Source organism: Pelophylax lessonae (assembly GCF_965119305.1).
Source record: "Pelophylax lessonae genome assembly, chromosome: 8".
Lineage (NCBI taxonomy): Eukaryota > Metazoa > Chordata > Amphibia > Anura > Ranidae > Pelophylax > Pelophylax lessonae.
This window is the reverse complement of record NC_138775.1, coordinates 147957436-147972324: the sequence shown is the minus strand read 5'-3', so window position 1 is coordinate 147972324 and position 14889 is coordinate 147957436. Positions and strand designations below refer to the sequence as shown.

Genomic DNA, 14889 nt, shown 5'->3' with positions numbered 1-14889 from the left:
ACTGCACATCTGATCCTCCCAATTCTCCTTCTTATATTCATATATATTGGAGATAAGCACTATATATATATTGTATAAGCAAAAAATTTGGGGGAGCATACCCATGTATTTCTAAAGCTGGTGCAGCTATGAACCAAAAGACATGTGTATTAAAAAAGAATAGCGCAGACATGCAAAAGAAATTATTACCAAATTTTCAAGACAATCCATAAATAAAAATGGGGATTTGGTCCCACCATATGGCCATATAGTGCTCAAGCCCACCACTACGTCAAAGTACCCCATTATCAGTGGGTCCTACACTATCCATGAAAAAGAGATGAATCCAGCCTTTCTAACCCTTGGAGATAATACTCCTTGCTAGGAAAGATGTGCAAATGCACTACAGGGGACTCCTCCTATATCCACTTGATAGTGGACACTGATAGAGTACAGGTGTCTGTGGGGGGTTGGTGAGGGTTGCTCAACCTCGGTAGTCTGGTCAGACCGAATAGATAATAAACAAGCAAAAAATTTGGGGGAGCATACCCATGTATTTCTAAAGCTGGTGCAGCTATGAACCAAAAGACATGTGTATTAAAAAAGAATAGCACACACATAAAAATATATATTGTATACCAACCACCACTGTTGTCACATAATATATGTATTTAATAGGTATCTATTGATTAAGGTATCTTTCACCTCTTTGCACTATATCACACACTTATCGCACTTTATACCACACAGCTTTTTTATATATTAATATATATATTTTTATATTGTGATATATATTGGTGAATTTGATACAGGAAATTATATTGGTGGTTTTACGAAATGTATTGGTAGTTTGATATATTGATTGATATTGATGGTTTTTATTTATATCTAACATTATTATGCTTTTATACATATTTACATATTTATTATTCTGTGCAAAATACGTCCCACTGATGAAATAATAATATCACTATAATCCACATCGGGCAGCGCCAATTCCCTACCTCTTATATACTTATATTAGATATAGCCTTGGCTATATTTCAGGGAGGCTGCAGCCCCTACATCCCCTATATTTCCATAGCGCGGGGCCCCTCCAATATTTACCTACTTGCCAATGGAAGGCAGGTAGGTAGCCTATACAAATCCCTCTCTGTACTGGATACTTCCCCTGGGCACTAGGGGTGATTAAAAGCAATCCTTATCCTTACTGGTAGTAGTAGTAGAACTAATATGTACAGGTGCTCATAAAATTAGAATATCATCAAAAAGTTAATTTAGTTCAGTAATTCAATTTAAAAAGTAAAACTCATATATTTTATATAGATGAGTTACACACAGATATACACACACTGATATATTTAAAGCATTTCTTTCTTTTAGATGTGATGATTATGGCTAACGGCAAGTGAAAACCCAAAATTCAGTACCTCAGAAAGTCATAATATTATATAAGACCAATGAAAAAAAGGATTTTTAATACAGAATTGTTGGCTTACTGAAAAGTATGTCCATGTACAGTATAGTATGCACTCAATACCGTGTAGGGGCTCCTTTTGCATGAATTACTGCATCGACATGGTGTGGCATTAGGGCGATCAGCCTGTGACACTGCTATGGTTATGGAAACCCAGGTTTCTTCAATGGTGGCTTTCAGCTCATCTTCATTGTTGGGTCTGGAGTCTCTCATCTTCCTCTTGACAATACCCACAGATTCTTTATAGGGTTTAGGTCAGGTGAGTTTGTTGGCCAATCAAGCACAGTATTACTATGATCATTAAACAAGGTATTGGTACTTTTGGCAGTGTGGGCAAGTGCCAAGTCCTGCTGGAAAATGAAAGAAGCCCCTACCAAGTATTGAGTGCATACTGTACTGTGGACATACTTTTCAGTAATCCAACATTTCTGTTTTAAAAATCCTTTTTTTTTTTTTGGTCTTATGTAATATTCTAATTTTCTGAGATACTGAATTTTGAGTTTCCACTAGCTGTAAGCCATATTCATCAAAATTACAAGAAAGAAATGTTTGAAATATATCACTCTGTGTGTAACGCATCTATGTAAAATATATGAATTTCACTTTTTTAATTGAATTATTGAAAAAAAAATAACTTTTTGATGATATTCTAATTTTTTGAGATGCACCTGTATTTGCTCTTTTGGTGGCTTTCCTGTTATATATTGAGAAACTTCTAATTTATCAAACTGGTTATACACTCACCTTGTATCTCCAGAGTCCTCCAATATCATCAGTTTTTTCAAAGCATGTGGGCTCCAGTCCCTCATCAAGACAACACTTAATAGCTGTCAATCCACTGGCTCCTGCACCAATCACAGCAACTCTCTTCACCATTTTCTGCACACAACAGAATTGTATTAATATTCTAAATATCTTTGGGAAAAGAACTATGGAGTATAAGCAAATAAGCAAGCAATAAGTAAGCAAAATTCCACTTGAAGAAAATTATTATGTTTAAAATAATACACTCTTTGCTAGAGTATCCTGTATTTTCAGCATGTGTAGCATTTTAGTTATGTTTAGAGATCATTACAAAATTATATTTTAATAGATTGTTCTACGTGAAGAGTATGTAAATCCTTCGGGCATTTCAAGGTATACAAGGAGGTCATTTAGCGGCTGCATCCAGTATGGTCAGATATCAATTCTTCCCCATAAATTATCCAACAAGAGGGTCCCTTTATTTGGAAAATGTTGAGACATGAAAGCAATGATTCAACAGCCATTTGCTGACAGTTATCATTTCTGACTAGTGATGAGCAAAACAAAACTCCAAATTTATAGTTCCTAAACTCGATCATTTTGACTCAGGTGGTAGTGGAAGGTGGGCTTCCCATAATGCCTGGAAAGTCCATGACGTCACTGCCTCTCTTTAGAGCAACCAGTTAGCAAAGGTTGGTGCATGGGCACATCCACCAGAAAGAAGCAAACATAATTTTGGTAAAAAAAAAAAATCCTAATAAGTGTATATTGATTGGTTTGTGCAAAAGTTATAGCGTCTACAAATTATGGGATAAATTTATGGACTGAATGCATACTGTATAAATGACACTGGCAGGGAAGGAGTGAACACCAGGGGTGATCAAGGTGTTAAGTTTGCTCCTAGGGAGTACTTTCTAACTAGGGGGGGAGTGGATGCACTGAACAAAAAGAGAGATCTGTGTTTCAGCTTAGCTTAGCTGAAGCACAAGATCTCTCTTTTACTCCCTGACAGAATAGCGGTCTGCCTTGTTTACATCGCCGTTCTGCCTTTCCTCCAAATGATTGGTGGGTCCCAGCAGCCATCACAGCCCCGCTGATTGGCTCCTACTGTGTCCAATAACAGCAGGAGCAGCACTGCAGCGGCATGCATGCCCCAGATCGCATGCACATAATCACGTACATGTATGTGATTTTGCGCAGCCGGGCCACCCTACCACATGGGCCACCGCGTGGGCGGTCCGAAGCGGTTAAGATACCTATTTAAGACTTTTATAAACTATCGACACTTCCCGCTGACACCCCTGATTGTGAAAGGGAGTTCCACATCCTTACTGTTTTGACTGTAAAGAATCCCCTACGCAGTTTAAGGTTTAGCCGCTTCTCCTCTAATTTCATTGAGTGGCCGAATGTCCACATGATCTACTTGCACCTTCCATGCATTCAGTTAAAACTCTCTTAAAGTCCAATCAAGGTCTTGGTAAACAATTTTCAGTCATATATGCATTTTGGAAAAAAAGGGGGGTTTGGTGCAAACCAAAAACCGCGCAAGTGGTTCAACCGTGCATATATGTATAAATATATAAATATATAATCAATAAATATAAACATAAAATTATATGTGAATATAGATATTAATATAATAATTAATAAATATTAATTATTTACAGGAATTGCTTCCTTGTAGTGAGCGGCAACAAAAAAAGCAAGGTGCTGAACAATTGTTTAAAAGAAGGGTAGTGTCGCGCTCAAACATAAAAGTGCTTGTGCAGATAATTAAACCTTAATTCAAAAATTAAAAATTCATGATAGGTGACAATCTAAAAAATCAATCAATCTGTGCTCAACATTGTAAAGTGCAAACAGTCCATATGCAGCATCAAACAGTCCACATCTCTTTGGTGTCACACAAATTAGCAGAGACTTGATGTTAGTGCAGATTAACCTTCACCTCCACACTTCACCCAGTGATCTAGTAAGGTACTCCTTACCGGAAATATATGACCCCTTAATTATAGGGGGTCACATAGGCAATATCTCCACTCAGTACACACAATCCTCAGCTCCTCTGTTACACAGTGGGTAATCCAGCATCAAGCCCTTATAGTGTAGCTCGGATCAGGTGACAAACATGGGTGGGACAAAAAGGAGACTCTCATGGTGCAGTACATCTAAACATATCGCTTTATTTAAAAAGTATTGCACTTACTCGAATCACCATAAAACAATCGCCTTTCTCATAAAAACATCCAGCGATAAAAACATCCCGTCGGGAAGGGAAACGTGAGACCGTAGCCATTTCCGGGTTAGAGGAGCGCTGTGCGATCGGCAGTGCTCACAACCCTCGCTGGATGTTTTTATGAGAAAGGCGATTGTTTTATGGTGATTCGAGTAAGTGCAATACTTTTTAAATAAAGCGATATGTTTAGATGTACTGCACCATGAGAGTCTCCTTTTTGTCCCACCCATGTTTGTCACCTGATCCGAGCTACACTATAAGGGCTTGATGCTGGATTACCCACTGTGTAACAGAGGAGCTGAGGATCGTGTGTACTGAGTGGAGATATTGCCTATGTGACCCCCTATAATTAAGGGGTCATATATTTCCGGTAAGGAGTACCTTACTAGATCACTGGGTGAAGTGTGGAGGTGAAGGTTAATCTGCACTAACATCAAGTCTCTGCTAATTTGTGTGACACCAAAGAGATGTGGACTGTTTGATGCTGCATATGGACTGTTTGCACTTTACAATGTTGAGCACAGATTGATTGATTTTTTAGATTGTCACCTATCATGAATTTTTAATTTTTGAATTAAGGTTTAATTATCTGCACAAGCACTTTTATGTTTGAGCGCGACACTACCCTTCTTTTAAACATATATGCATTTTACTAACAAATTAAATTTTTTATTGTCTTACCTCCATTTCCTGCTACAGAATTTGTGTAGGGTATGTAAATATGACTGTGTAGTCCAAACGACACTAAAGTTAGAGCCAGTGCTCTCAGTAATCAGCCGTCAGTAGCAGAATTGGTCTAACACACCCCCTCCCTTTCTCTGCAATACAAAGGTGTGAATGGCATTTTTGCAGAGCGATGTGGCTGTTCCCCTACTATGTCAGTATAGAGCACTAGAGTGTAAAATAAAAAGGTGTGAGACTTCAAATGGGCTTTAAAAGAGAATTATGGACTTTTTTGTGGGGGGGGGGGGGGGGGAGCAGCCAGCTCAGGCTCTCAGCTGCTCGCTGAGAGGCTGAGCCAGATATCAGTCCAGGCATGTGAGCAGATTCCAACTTCATTGTCGTGATCTTGCCCAAGCCTGGACCAGCTCTGTGATGTCAACCAACAGCGGGCTGCAGCCAGCTGTCAGCTGAGAATGGGTCACAGGACTGCAGAATGAACTGCACTCCTGTGATCCACAGGAGAAACACAGCCAAATGAGCTTTGGCTATACTTCTCTTTTTTTTTTTGAATAGAGGGTCATGTTAAAACCCTTATCAAGATGTTATCTTTTTCTGTTTCTCTGCTGGGAAGATTCATTCTCTCTATTTGTTCTAGTTACCATCTTTAGGCAGGCCATACACAGAGAAAATTTTGTTTTCAGCAACCAAAGGTTGTTGACAGGGGAATCACTTCTGCTGATCCATTGTATTCTCCTGGCGGGGAGGTGGTTGAAGCCCCTAATGATAATCACATGTACAGTAAAATCTGGCAGGCTTGTTGTACCCAAGTTTCTATGTCTGGCCTCAATGGGATAGAAAGTGATGGTTAATCTAAAATAGGAACAAAAGGAGAGGTAAAATCTTCCAATGGGGACACATATCTCTGTGGTTTAGAAGGTACTTTCTCAGCATTTGAAGACATTTCCTTTGCTTTCCTGTTGTTTCTCCAGGACAGAAAATAAAAGAAATTCACTAACCTAACTAATACAGCCATGGACCCAGGGGCGTAACTACAGGGGTTGCAGGGGTTGCAATTGCAACCGGGCCCCATGCTCCAGGGGGCCTGTGTGTCTCCCCTGTACACCTGGATAGGAGGGGCGGCGGGGGCAGCATGTAGAGAAATCACTGTCCTCCCTTTTCTTCCTGTAGCTCCAGGAGGAAAATGAAGGAAATTGGTTCCTCTGTATGCTGCCCCGCCACTCCTCCTATCCAGTTCACTTGTGTTCTGCTGTCTCTGGGCCCCTGCAGACGAATGTAGCTGCAATGCCACCCTCTGGACCATAGTCACTCTCATAGACTGGCTTCTTTTTAAAAACACACACACATTTTATAACGCACAAATTTCAATTATTGTTCTTTTCATTTAAGTGAATGTATAGTGTTTCTGTATTTTTAATTATTTTGATTACTAAAGAATAAAAAAAAATGTAGTAAAATAATTAGCATATTTAGTTTTCCACCCAATGGGTGTAGTTAGGCTTCTTTTCACATGTTTACCAGGCTAATCTTCATTGCCTATCTAAAAAAAGCAGAAATGAGCTCAAGTTTAATTTACACACAAAACTGAATAAATCAGAAGAAGGACTCATCTCCTTTCCCTCCCCCTTTACTCTGCATGTCTCTGTACAGATTAGTGAACAACTACTGCTATGTTACAGTATTGTAAGGGGCGCATCCTGTATTAAATTTCTATTTGTAAAAAAAAAAAATGTTATATAAAAAAACAAACTATTTACCATTATAATTTCTTTATAGGCTATCGTATACACTATATTGTCAAAAGTATGTATTGGGAAACCTGCCTTTACACGCACAAGAACTTTAATGGCATCCCAGTCTTGGTCCGTAGGGTTCAATATTGAGTTGGCCCACCCTTTGCAGCTATAACAGCTTTTAATCTTCTGGGAAGGCTGTCCACAAGATTAAGAAGTGTGTCTACCATTTGACCATTCTTCCAGAAGTCCATTTGTGAGGTCAGGCACTAATGTTGGACGAGAAGACCTGGCTCGCAGTCTCCACTCTAATTCATCCCAAATGTGTTCTATTAGGTTCAGGTCAGAGTTGAGGCTGTTACAGCTGCAAAGGGTGGGCCAACTCATACAGGCTTAAACTGGGATGCCATTAAAGTTCATGTACGTGTAAAGGTAGGCCCAATAATTTTGACAATATAGTGTATATAGTAGTATACGTTACTGTGTTCTTTTCTGCTTTCTATATGTATATGTGCATTATTTCTGCATTCCTATTGCTCCAAGAATGGGCACACAGTTACTAGTACTAATTTATGTACTTTATTACACTGCATAAAAAAATGAAAAACGGATGTCTACTGTATATGTGAAAAAACCCACTGAAATAACTATATTATATTTAATGTAAGAATTACACAGTAACCCCAGAATTGTTAGAAAACAAGAAAATAAAACCTTGGATCCTGCACCTACCTTATTTTCTTCTAACATCCAGACTTTCACCGGTATTAATAAACTGCTTCTGAGCAACAGACAAACTGATCACATTTTTTTTGTGAATAGTTAACCAGTAATGACCTTGCAGCAACACAGTTGTTTTCAGCAGTTTTTCAAGAAAAGATTTACAATGCCCCTTTGAACTGGAACAAAGCTCAAATGTTCTGCTATAGTATACAAGAGATTCCATACGATTAAATGCCGTCTTGTAACACAGCTTGCGCAAAGTCAAATTATATTGTTTCTATATACATAGATTTTCAATATAATAGATATTGTGGTTGATTTACTGATTTTTGCTTGCACATGTGTGGATGATGGAAGTCAGCACTGCTTCACCTCATTTTCTAAGTAAAAGGGGAATTCGCTGGCAAAATGTGCAGTCTATTTGCCTTTATTGAATCAGTCCCCTTACCTTTTCAAATATTTGTCATTATTTTTTATTATTCCTGTTTTTTTTTATAATGTATCTTCTTGTTTATATATGTAGCACTGCCCCCTTGAGGACTGCTGTATATTACACTTCCGGGTCCCCCTCGGTTACTATTAGTAATTGCAGCATGCACAATTTAACTCTTTTTTCCTTGGCTCAGTCAATAAACAGTCTAGGGGTTGTAGTTGTTTTTGTGTTTTTGTTTTAAATAGGCATAGGAGAAGGGAAGAGTGGGATACTCCAGAATTGAACTATTCACAAAGATGAGGACTCCTGTCTGTAGATACAGCCAGGCTGCTGGTTCATCTTGCCACGAGATAAACTTTGGTATTAAGTCTCTGAGTAGATGACTTGATTGAGTAACTATCTTCAGGGTACTCACCTAGCATCCCCTTTCACTCCACCAGCTGACACCTGTCCTCTGACTATACTACTCCAGGGTGGCCCCCTCTCAGGTTAAGCCCCTAGAAATGATCCCCTGTACTCACTATACTGTTTTTCTTGGGTCTCCAGTGTCTCAACCCCTCCAGTCAGTTCTCCGGGACCTCTGGATTCAGCTCCTTCCTTCTGGTTCACCAGGCCGCCCGCATGCGACCATACACCAACTGCTACAGAGGAGGCAGCCGCCACCCTCCCTCCGGGACTGTGCTCACCAGCCAAAGACCCCAAGCACATGTGCTCCTGGCTTTTATACCACACCTCAGAATGCACCGAGACAGCAGTCTGTGCCAATCACTGAGGCTGTATCAAAACCTGTGTACCCATTGGCCTTGGTTCCTCTACTGTCCATAATACCTCCCTATTGAACCAGTGTGAAACACTCCCAAGACCAGATCAATCACACACTGAGAACCATGAGCAGACCTAACTCCCAGATCCTGCTCTCTGTTAAGCAGAAAGAAATATAGAAATTTGCCTGCTGCTCCTCTGATAGACAGACAGAGCCAAAAACTATACTCTCTGTTGCACCTACTTAGGAGGGTGCTACATATTGTTATATATGTGTTTATGCTCTGCATTTGGCATTTGAAGTCATTTGTATTGTAAAGATAAATATTCCTTCAGGTATTTGTAAATAAATGTCAATAACAAACCCGCCCACTATTAACACATGCCCTAGACCCAGACATCATGGCACCATGGAATTGGACTATGTAATTAATACAGAGAATGGATTATGTAATTAGAATATGGTCATTTCACAAACTTTTACATCTCACTCTCATCATGTTCTTGGAAAATCCACATCTGCTTCAACACATCCAGTGGTATGTAGCACTACTCCCTTGGGAGCTGCTGAAAACAGGTCCCCTGGGTTACTCATAGCAACAACTTGTGAATCCTTAAGACTTTAGATTTTTGGATAAGTCAGTAAACACAGTCCAGGAGATTTGGTTTTTGTTGTTTTTATTTTATGATGGGATGGGAGAAGGGATGAGTGGGATACTCCAACTTAGCAAACTATGCACAATCTTGAGGACTTCTATCTATGTTGAATGCGGCAAGGCCGCTGCTTCACCCTGCCACTGAAGTGAAGTATTAACAAGTGAACTACTTGGTAGATTACTCTTCAGGGTTCTACTTGACACCCCCTTTACACTCTTCAGGGTTCTACTTGGCACCCCCTTTACTACTATCTGTGTGAGCTGACCTTCTGTCCACTGACCTCACTGGAGTGGTCCCCCTTCCTGGGCAGACCCCTTGACAAGCCCCCTGGTACTCACGGACACTGTTTTTCCCAGGCAGCTCTGTCTGCAGCTCCACTGTCAGCTTCTCCAGGACCTTCAAGGCTCAGCTCCACACCTGGCTCACTAGGCCAACTGCCTGTGTCCACTTTCCTCAGAATGCAAAAGGAGAGACAGCCGTCACCCTCCTCCTGGGACTCTGCTTCCCGCCAAAGATGCCCTTTCACATGTGTCCTCACTGGGACTGTCACAAAACCTCATGTGTCACTGGCTAGGTTTCCTCCACTGTCCAACAGGCTCCCCTTTTGGATACAGTGGAGACACTCCCTCAGACCAAGTGACTCCCACCTGGACGCATGTAACAGGCATAACTAACAGATCAGGCTACCCTGATAAGCAGAATGAAGCAAACTAATGCTTTTTCCTAGCACCTATCTAGGAGGGTGCTACAGGTAATTGTATTAAGGTCACGGAATCATCCACTTGACTATAAATGCTGGGGTATATTCCTAACACTAATCAGAGCTGCTTGGACAAACTTTAAAACATCATAACCTCACAGAAGGTGTCCAACTGAACTTGTAAAATTTTTATTATTTCTTTTACACGCTACATGAACTTTAATGGCATCCCAGTCTTAGTCCGTAGGGTTCAGTATTAAGTTGGTCTACCCTTTGCAGCTATAACAGCTTCAACTCTTCTGGGAAGGCTGTCCACATAGTTCAGGAGTGTGTTTATGGGAATGTTTGACCATTCTTGCAGAAGAGCATTTGTGAGGTCAGGCTCTGATGTGGAAGAGAAGGCCTGGCTCACAGTCTCCGCACTATCTCATCCCCAAGGTGTTCTATTGGTTGAGGTCAGGACTCTAATCAGGCCAGTTAAGTTCCTCCAACCCAAATTCGCTCATCCATGTCTTTATGGACCTTGCTTTGTGCACTGGTGTGCATTCATGTTGGAACAGGAGGGGGCCATCCTCAAACTGTTCCCACATAATTGGGAGCATGAAATTGTCCAAAATGTCTTGGTATGCTGACGCCTTAAGAGTTCCCTTCACTCGAACTAAGAGGCCAAGCCCAACCCCTGAAAAACAACCCCACACCATAATCCCCCCTTCACCAAATGAGTTGGACCAGTGCACAAAGCAAGGCCCATGAAGACACGAATTAGCGAATTTGGGGGTGGAGGAACTTAGCTGACCTGCACAGAGTCTTGGCCTCAACCTAATAGAACACATTTGGGATGAATTAGAGTGGAGACTGTGAGCCAGGATCTCTCGTCCACATCATTGCCTGACCTCACATATGTGCTTCTGGAAGAATGGTCAAACATTCCCATAGACACACTCCTAAACCTTATGGACAGACTTCCAGAAGAGTTGAAGCTGTTACAGCTGCAAAGGATGCATCAACTCAATATTGAACCGTACGGACTAAGATTGGGAAGCCAATAAAGTTCATGTGCGTGTAAAGGCAGGTGTCCCAATACATACTTTTGACAATATAGTGTATGTGATAGCCTAAAAAGAAATTATAATGGTTAATAGTTTTTTTTTTTTATGTGTGTGTGTGTGTAAAGGCAGACGTCCCAATACTTTTGGTAATATAGTGTATCTTCTTTTTTATATTGTTATATACTGTATGTGTTAATTTTTGCAAGAAATTGCAATCTTTTTTTTTTAACATTTACCACATTTACATTATGCTAGGCAGTCTTTTGAAACAATAGCTTCAGCTCTTGGTGCATAAACCATGTACAGTAAGTACCAAAATATACCTCAATAATCACAGCAGGTGATCCCAAAACACAGAAGCTAGAATGTGAGCTTATTGAAATTCATTAACCCTTTCACTGCCGCCGATGTAAGGCTTAGGTTGGTGCCAGATTTTACACACACTGCGTTTGTCAGCTTTCTCCTGGAAGTGATTTGGACGGCTCTTCAATAATCACCACCCATCCTATGCAACTTCCCTTTACTATGTATCCCAGGCTCTGCTCTCCCACCTGCAGGCCTTGGACAGGCATAGCGGGTGTTTCTGGGCAGGACAGAGGTAGCCCAGTGAACATTCATTCACTGATTCTCCTTCCACTGAGTAAACCAGGAAGTGACATATATTATGTCACTTCCTGCTTCAGAGCTGTAACTCTGCAAGTGCGCTGCCAGGTAAATGGCAAATAGCGCACGATCTGTGCTCCATTAGCCTTAGGTGAAGGGAGACAACAGGGGTCTGATAGGCCCCTGATGTCTCATTAAAGTGAACCTATCACAAGCTATATGCTATCACATAGGGGGCTATTGGCCCCTTATGTAATAAGAATAAAGTTATGTAAAAAAAAAATGTTAAAAATGTAAAAGAACATTTGAAAAATAAAACAGTCATCCTGCCTGATATACATGCACATTCATATGCAAATGCAACTGTGCTATACATGTCATACAGTTATATCGCTGCACATGCTGGAGTGAGCGCAAAAATTCTAGGATCATTATTCATTGTTAATTTTGAACTAATGACCTTTAAAAAATGTTAAGCATTGCCTGTGGAATATTTTAGGTACTGAAGTTTGTTGCCGTTTCACGGGCACGTAAAATTTAAAGGCATGGCATGTAGGGTATCTAATTACCACTAATTTAATCTCCACTCTCTGCTTTCAGAAAAAATATGATTGGGGGCTATAACTAATCTTCAAGCCTGTGCATTTTAATATGTGAAAAAAAAGCAAAATAAGTTCTGGTATTGAAAGGTTTAAAGCTGGGTTCCCACATGTGGGAACCAGCGCGATTCCTGAGTGGGTTACCGCATCGCATCTAACTCACAGGCAGTTTATATTGCTCTCTGCGAACTGCTGCGGGTGTCAATAGAAAGTTAATGACACCCCCAGATCGGATGGTTGTGCGAACTATGAAATGGTACAGGAGTCGGATCGCATGGGTGTGAACATTGTTGTGGAGCTTACAATCTAAAGGGAGAATTAACAAAAACGTTCCAACAAGGTGGTAACAGAGCCTTTACAGAGAGTTTTGCAAATCATAGTTCAGTTTTGCAGAGGAAACCCGAAGCTTGTGATCCCTGGCAACGTCTGACAGAGGAGGTGGATGGAAAGTGGTCTGGCAACAAGGCACCTGGATGCGGAAATAGTCTCCTGACTAGCGACATAGGCGAGCAGTCCCTAGACTGTCCCTCCTCCACTGGAACCTTTCCCCACACTAGACACACTGTTCCTGTTCCTCCAACAGCAGTGGGACAGTGCTATCTCCTAGCGAAGTCCATAGGTCTATAGCCACCAATACTACTCTGAGTCTGGTGGCTTTACATGTAAGTGTTCTTCAGATGCTTGCACTGTATGTATCAATATCAGTTGTTTTTATCAGTTTTTAAAGCTGCTTGTTATGATTTTGTTTTAAATAAATGCTACACTATGAGAAGATTTGTTCTCTCCTATGTCTGCGGATTTGCATACCTGCCTTGTTGGAGTATTGGAGGAGATATCCTCTAGTGTAAACCCCCCACCTGATACTACACTAAAACGCAATAGCTGTCATAATAAGGCAGCATTTCGGTCTGGTGAGTGTCTATTTAACTATATTGGCACTGAACATCAGCACACTTGTGGATTTATTTAAAAGACTTTATTTGTTATAATGGACTGAATTGTCACATACATTTTTCTATATTTCATTTTTTGTATTATTTGTCACTCTAAATCACCAGTTTAGCGTTGCAACCTTACTTTGAAGCATTGCCACCAAATATGGTACATGGTCCCAAGTTGGCAACAGTGCCTAAAAAAGTTTGGGGAGGCTTTTTTATTATTATATTATTTCCATACAGGTGTGCTATATAGTTATGGTTACTTTTATATGCTGGTTGCAATTGTTTCTCTGCTCCAAATTACTTTGATTAGATTACTGGTTATTTTCCAAGGAAGGGAAACTCCTCCTTTCAGCCCCTATCCTGGGTGGAGGCACTGCCAACTTTTTTATCAAACAGCCTATTCACTTTAGCAAAGGTTCTGGTTCTTTTATTTATGGGTGGGCCATTTCTCATAATCCCCGCCAAAAGAGGGCTACACACTTAAAGTTTGCAAACCATGCTGGGGTTCTAATATGAACACCCAACACTGCCTGTCTGCTTATTGGCAATCTGTATGAACTGTCTGCTCAGAGAGAGGTAAGGGTGACTCTGCACATTAAGGTCTATTTTCAGTTCAGCGCCAGTAGAAAGATCAGTCACAGGGTTCAATCTGCTGGTTGCAAGTAGCAAAGAGGAAATATTCGTATGTGATATTTCATATTTAATTGATCAAAATAAATAAAACTTTTTACCACTAAACATAAAGCAAAACAAAAATAAAGTCTCTTCAAAGGGAAATTTGTCATTGCTATTACAGAGCCAAAACATTTTGTGAGCTCTAAGGAATATCTGTCCAGGAGCATTTAATGCAGAGTTAGAAGGATTTCTTATGTCATAATTCCACTTCAATTCACCCCCAAAGTTCAGTGTGTGTTCTATATCTATAAGAATGGGTACACCAATTTTCTGTCATTCTACTGTAACTCACAATCAGAAAATATGTGCTGCCTAGAATTGTTAGGGATCATAGGCTTACTTAAAAACCCTAGCATTAGGGAGACAGACAAAAATTGTGTTCATACAGTATAAAGAAATGAGAGAGGGAAATACAAACACTAACAATATAAACCTAAAATCAAAAAAGCCAACAATCTTGCTTACAACACCAAGGTCTTAATTTAAAAAGACAAATCCACGTAGCAGTTTCGCATGTGATTGCTTATTAATTTTTGCTTGATTCATTTTTGCTTCATTCATCATTCTCATCATTTGCGTTAGTATAAGGATAGTACTAAATGCTTACGATCCATTATTTGAAAGGAAAACTATAATGATTTAGGTTTTATATTTTCTGTTCTTTTTTTTCAGTTGATATTTTTTTTTTTTAACATACGGCTTTTTCTTTTCTTTTGAACAGCTTCTTGATAATGTAAATCAACTTCCAAAAAGAAAATACAACCTAAAAGTGTCTTGTTAAGTGTCTTGTGTTGTCTTTAGAGACAAATTAAAATGTTCTTTTGTTTCCGTTCAACGTTTCTGAAAACAAATCCAGTAGAACCCCTGCAATCTGTTCATAAATTATGTTTGTATATA

General features: G+C 40.0%; 1 protein-coding gene across 2 annotated transcripts in view; it reads right to left on the bottom strand.

Moving 5' to 3' along the window:
- The window catches only part of LOC309561862 (flavin-containing monooxygenase 5-like), a gene marked incomplete at its 5' end in the record, with an annotated part of 139006 nt that overhangs the window by 69040 nt on the left and 55077 nt on the right, over positions 1-14889 (bottom strand). The window contains 2 exons of one of the 2 annotated variants that reach the window (XM_082265926.1): positions 2201-2335; positions 7583-7600. In XM_082265926.1, the coding sequence (XP_082122052.1) occupies positions 2201-2335; positions 7583-7600 (153 nt within the window). Of the gene's footprint in view, positions 1-2200; positions 2336-7582; positions 7601-14889 lie in introns of those variants that run through there. The other variant, XM_082265927.1, reaches the window with a different exon arrangement.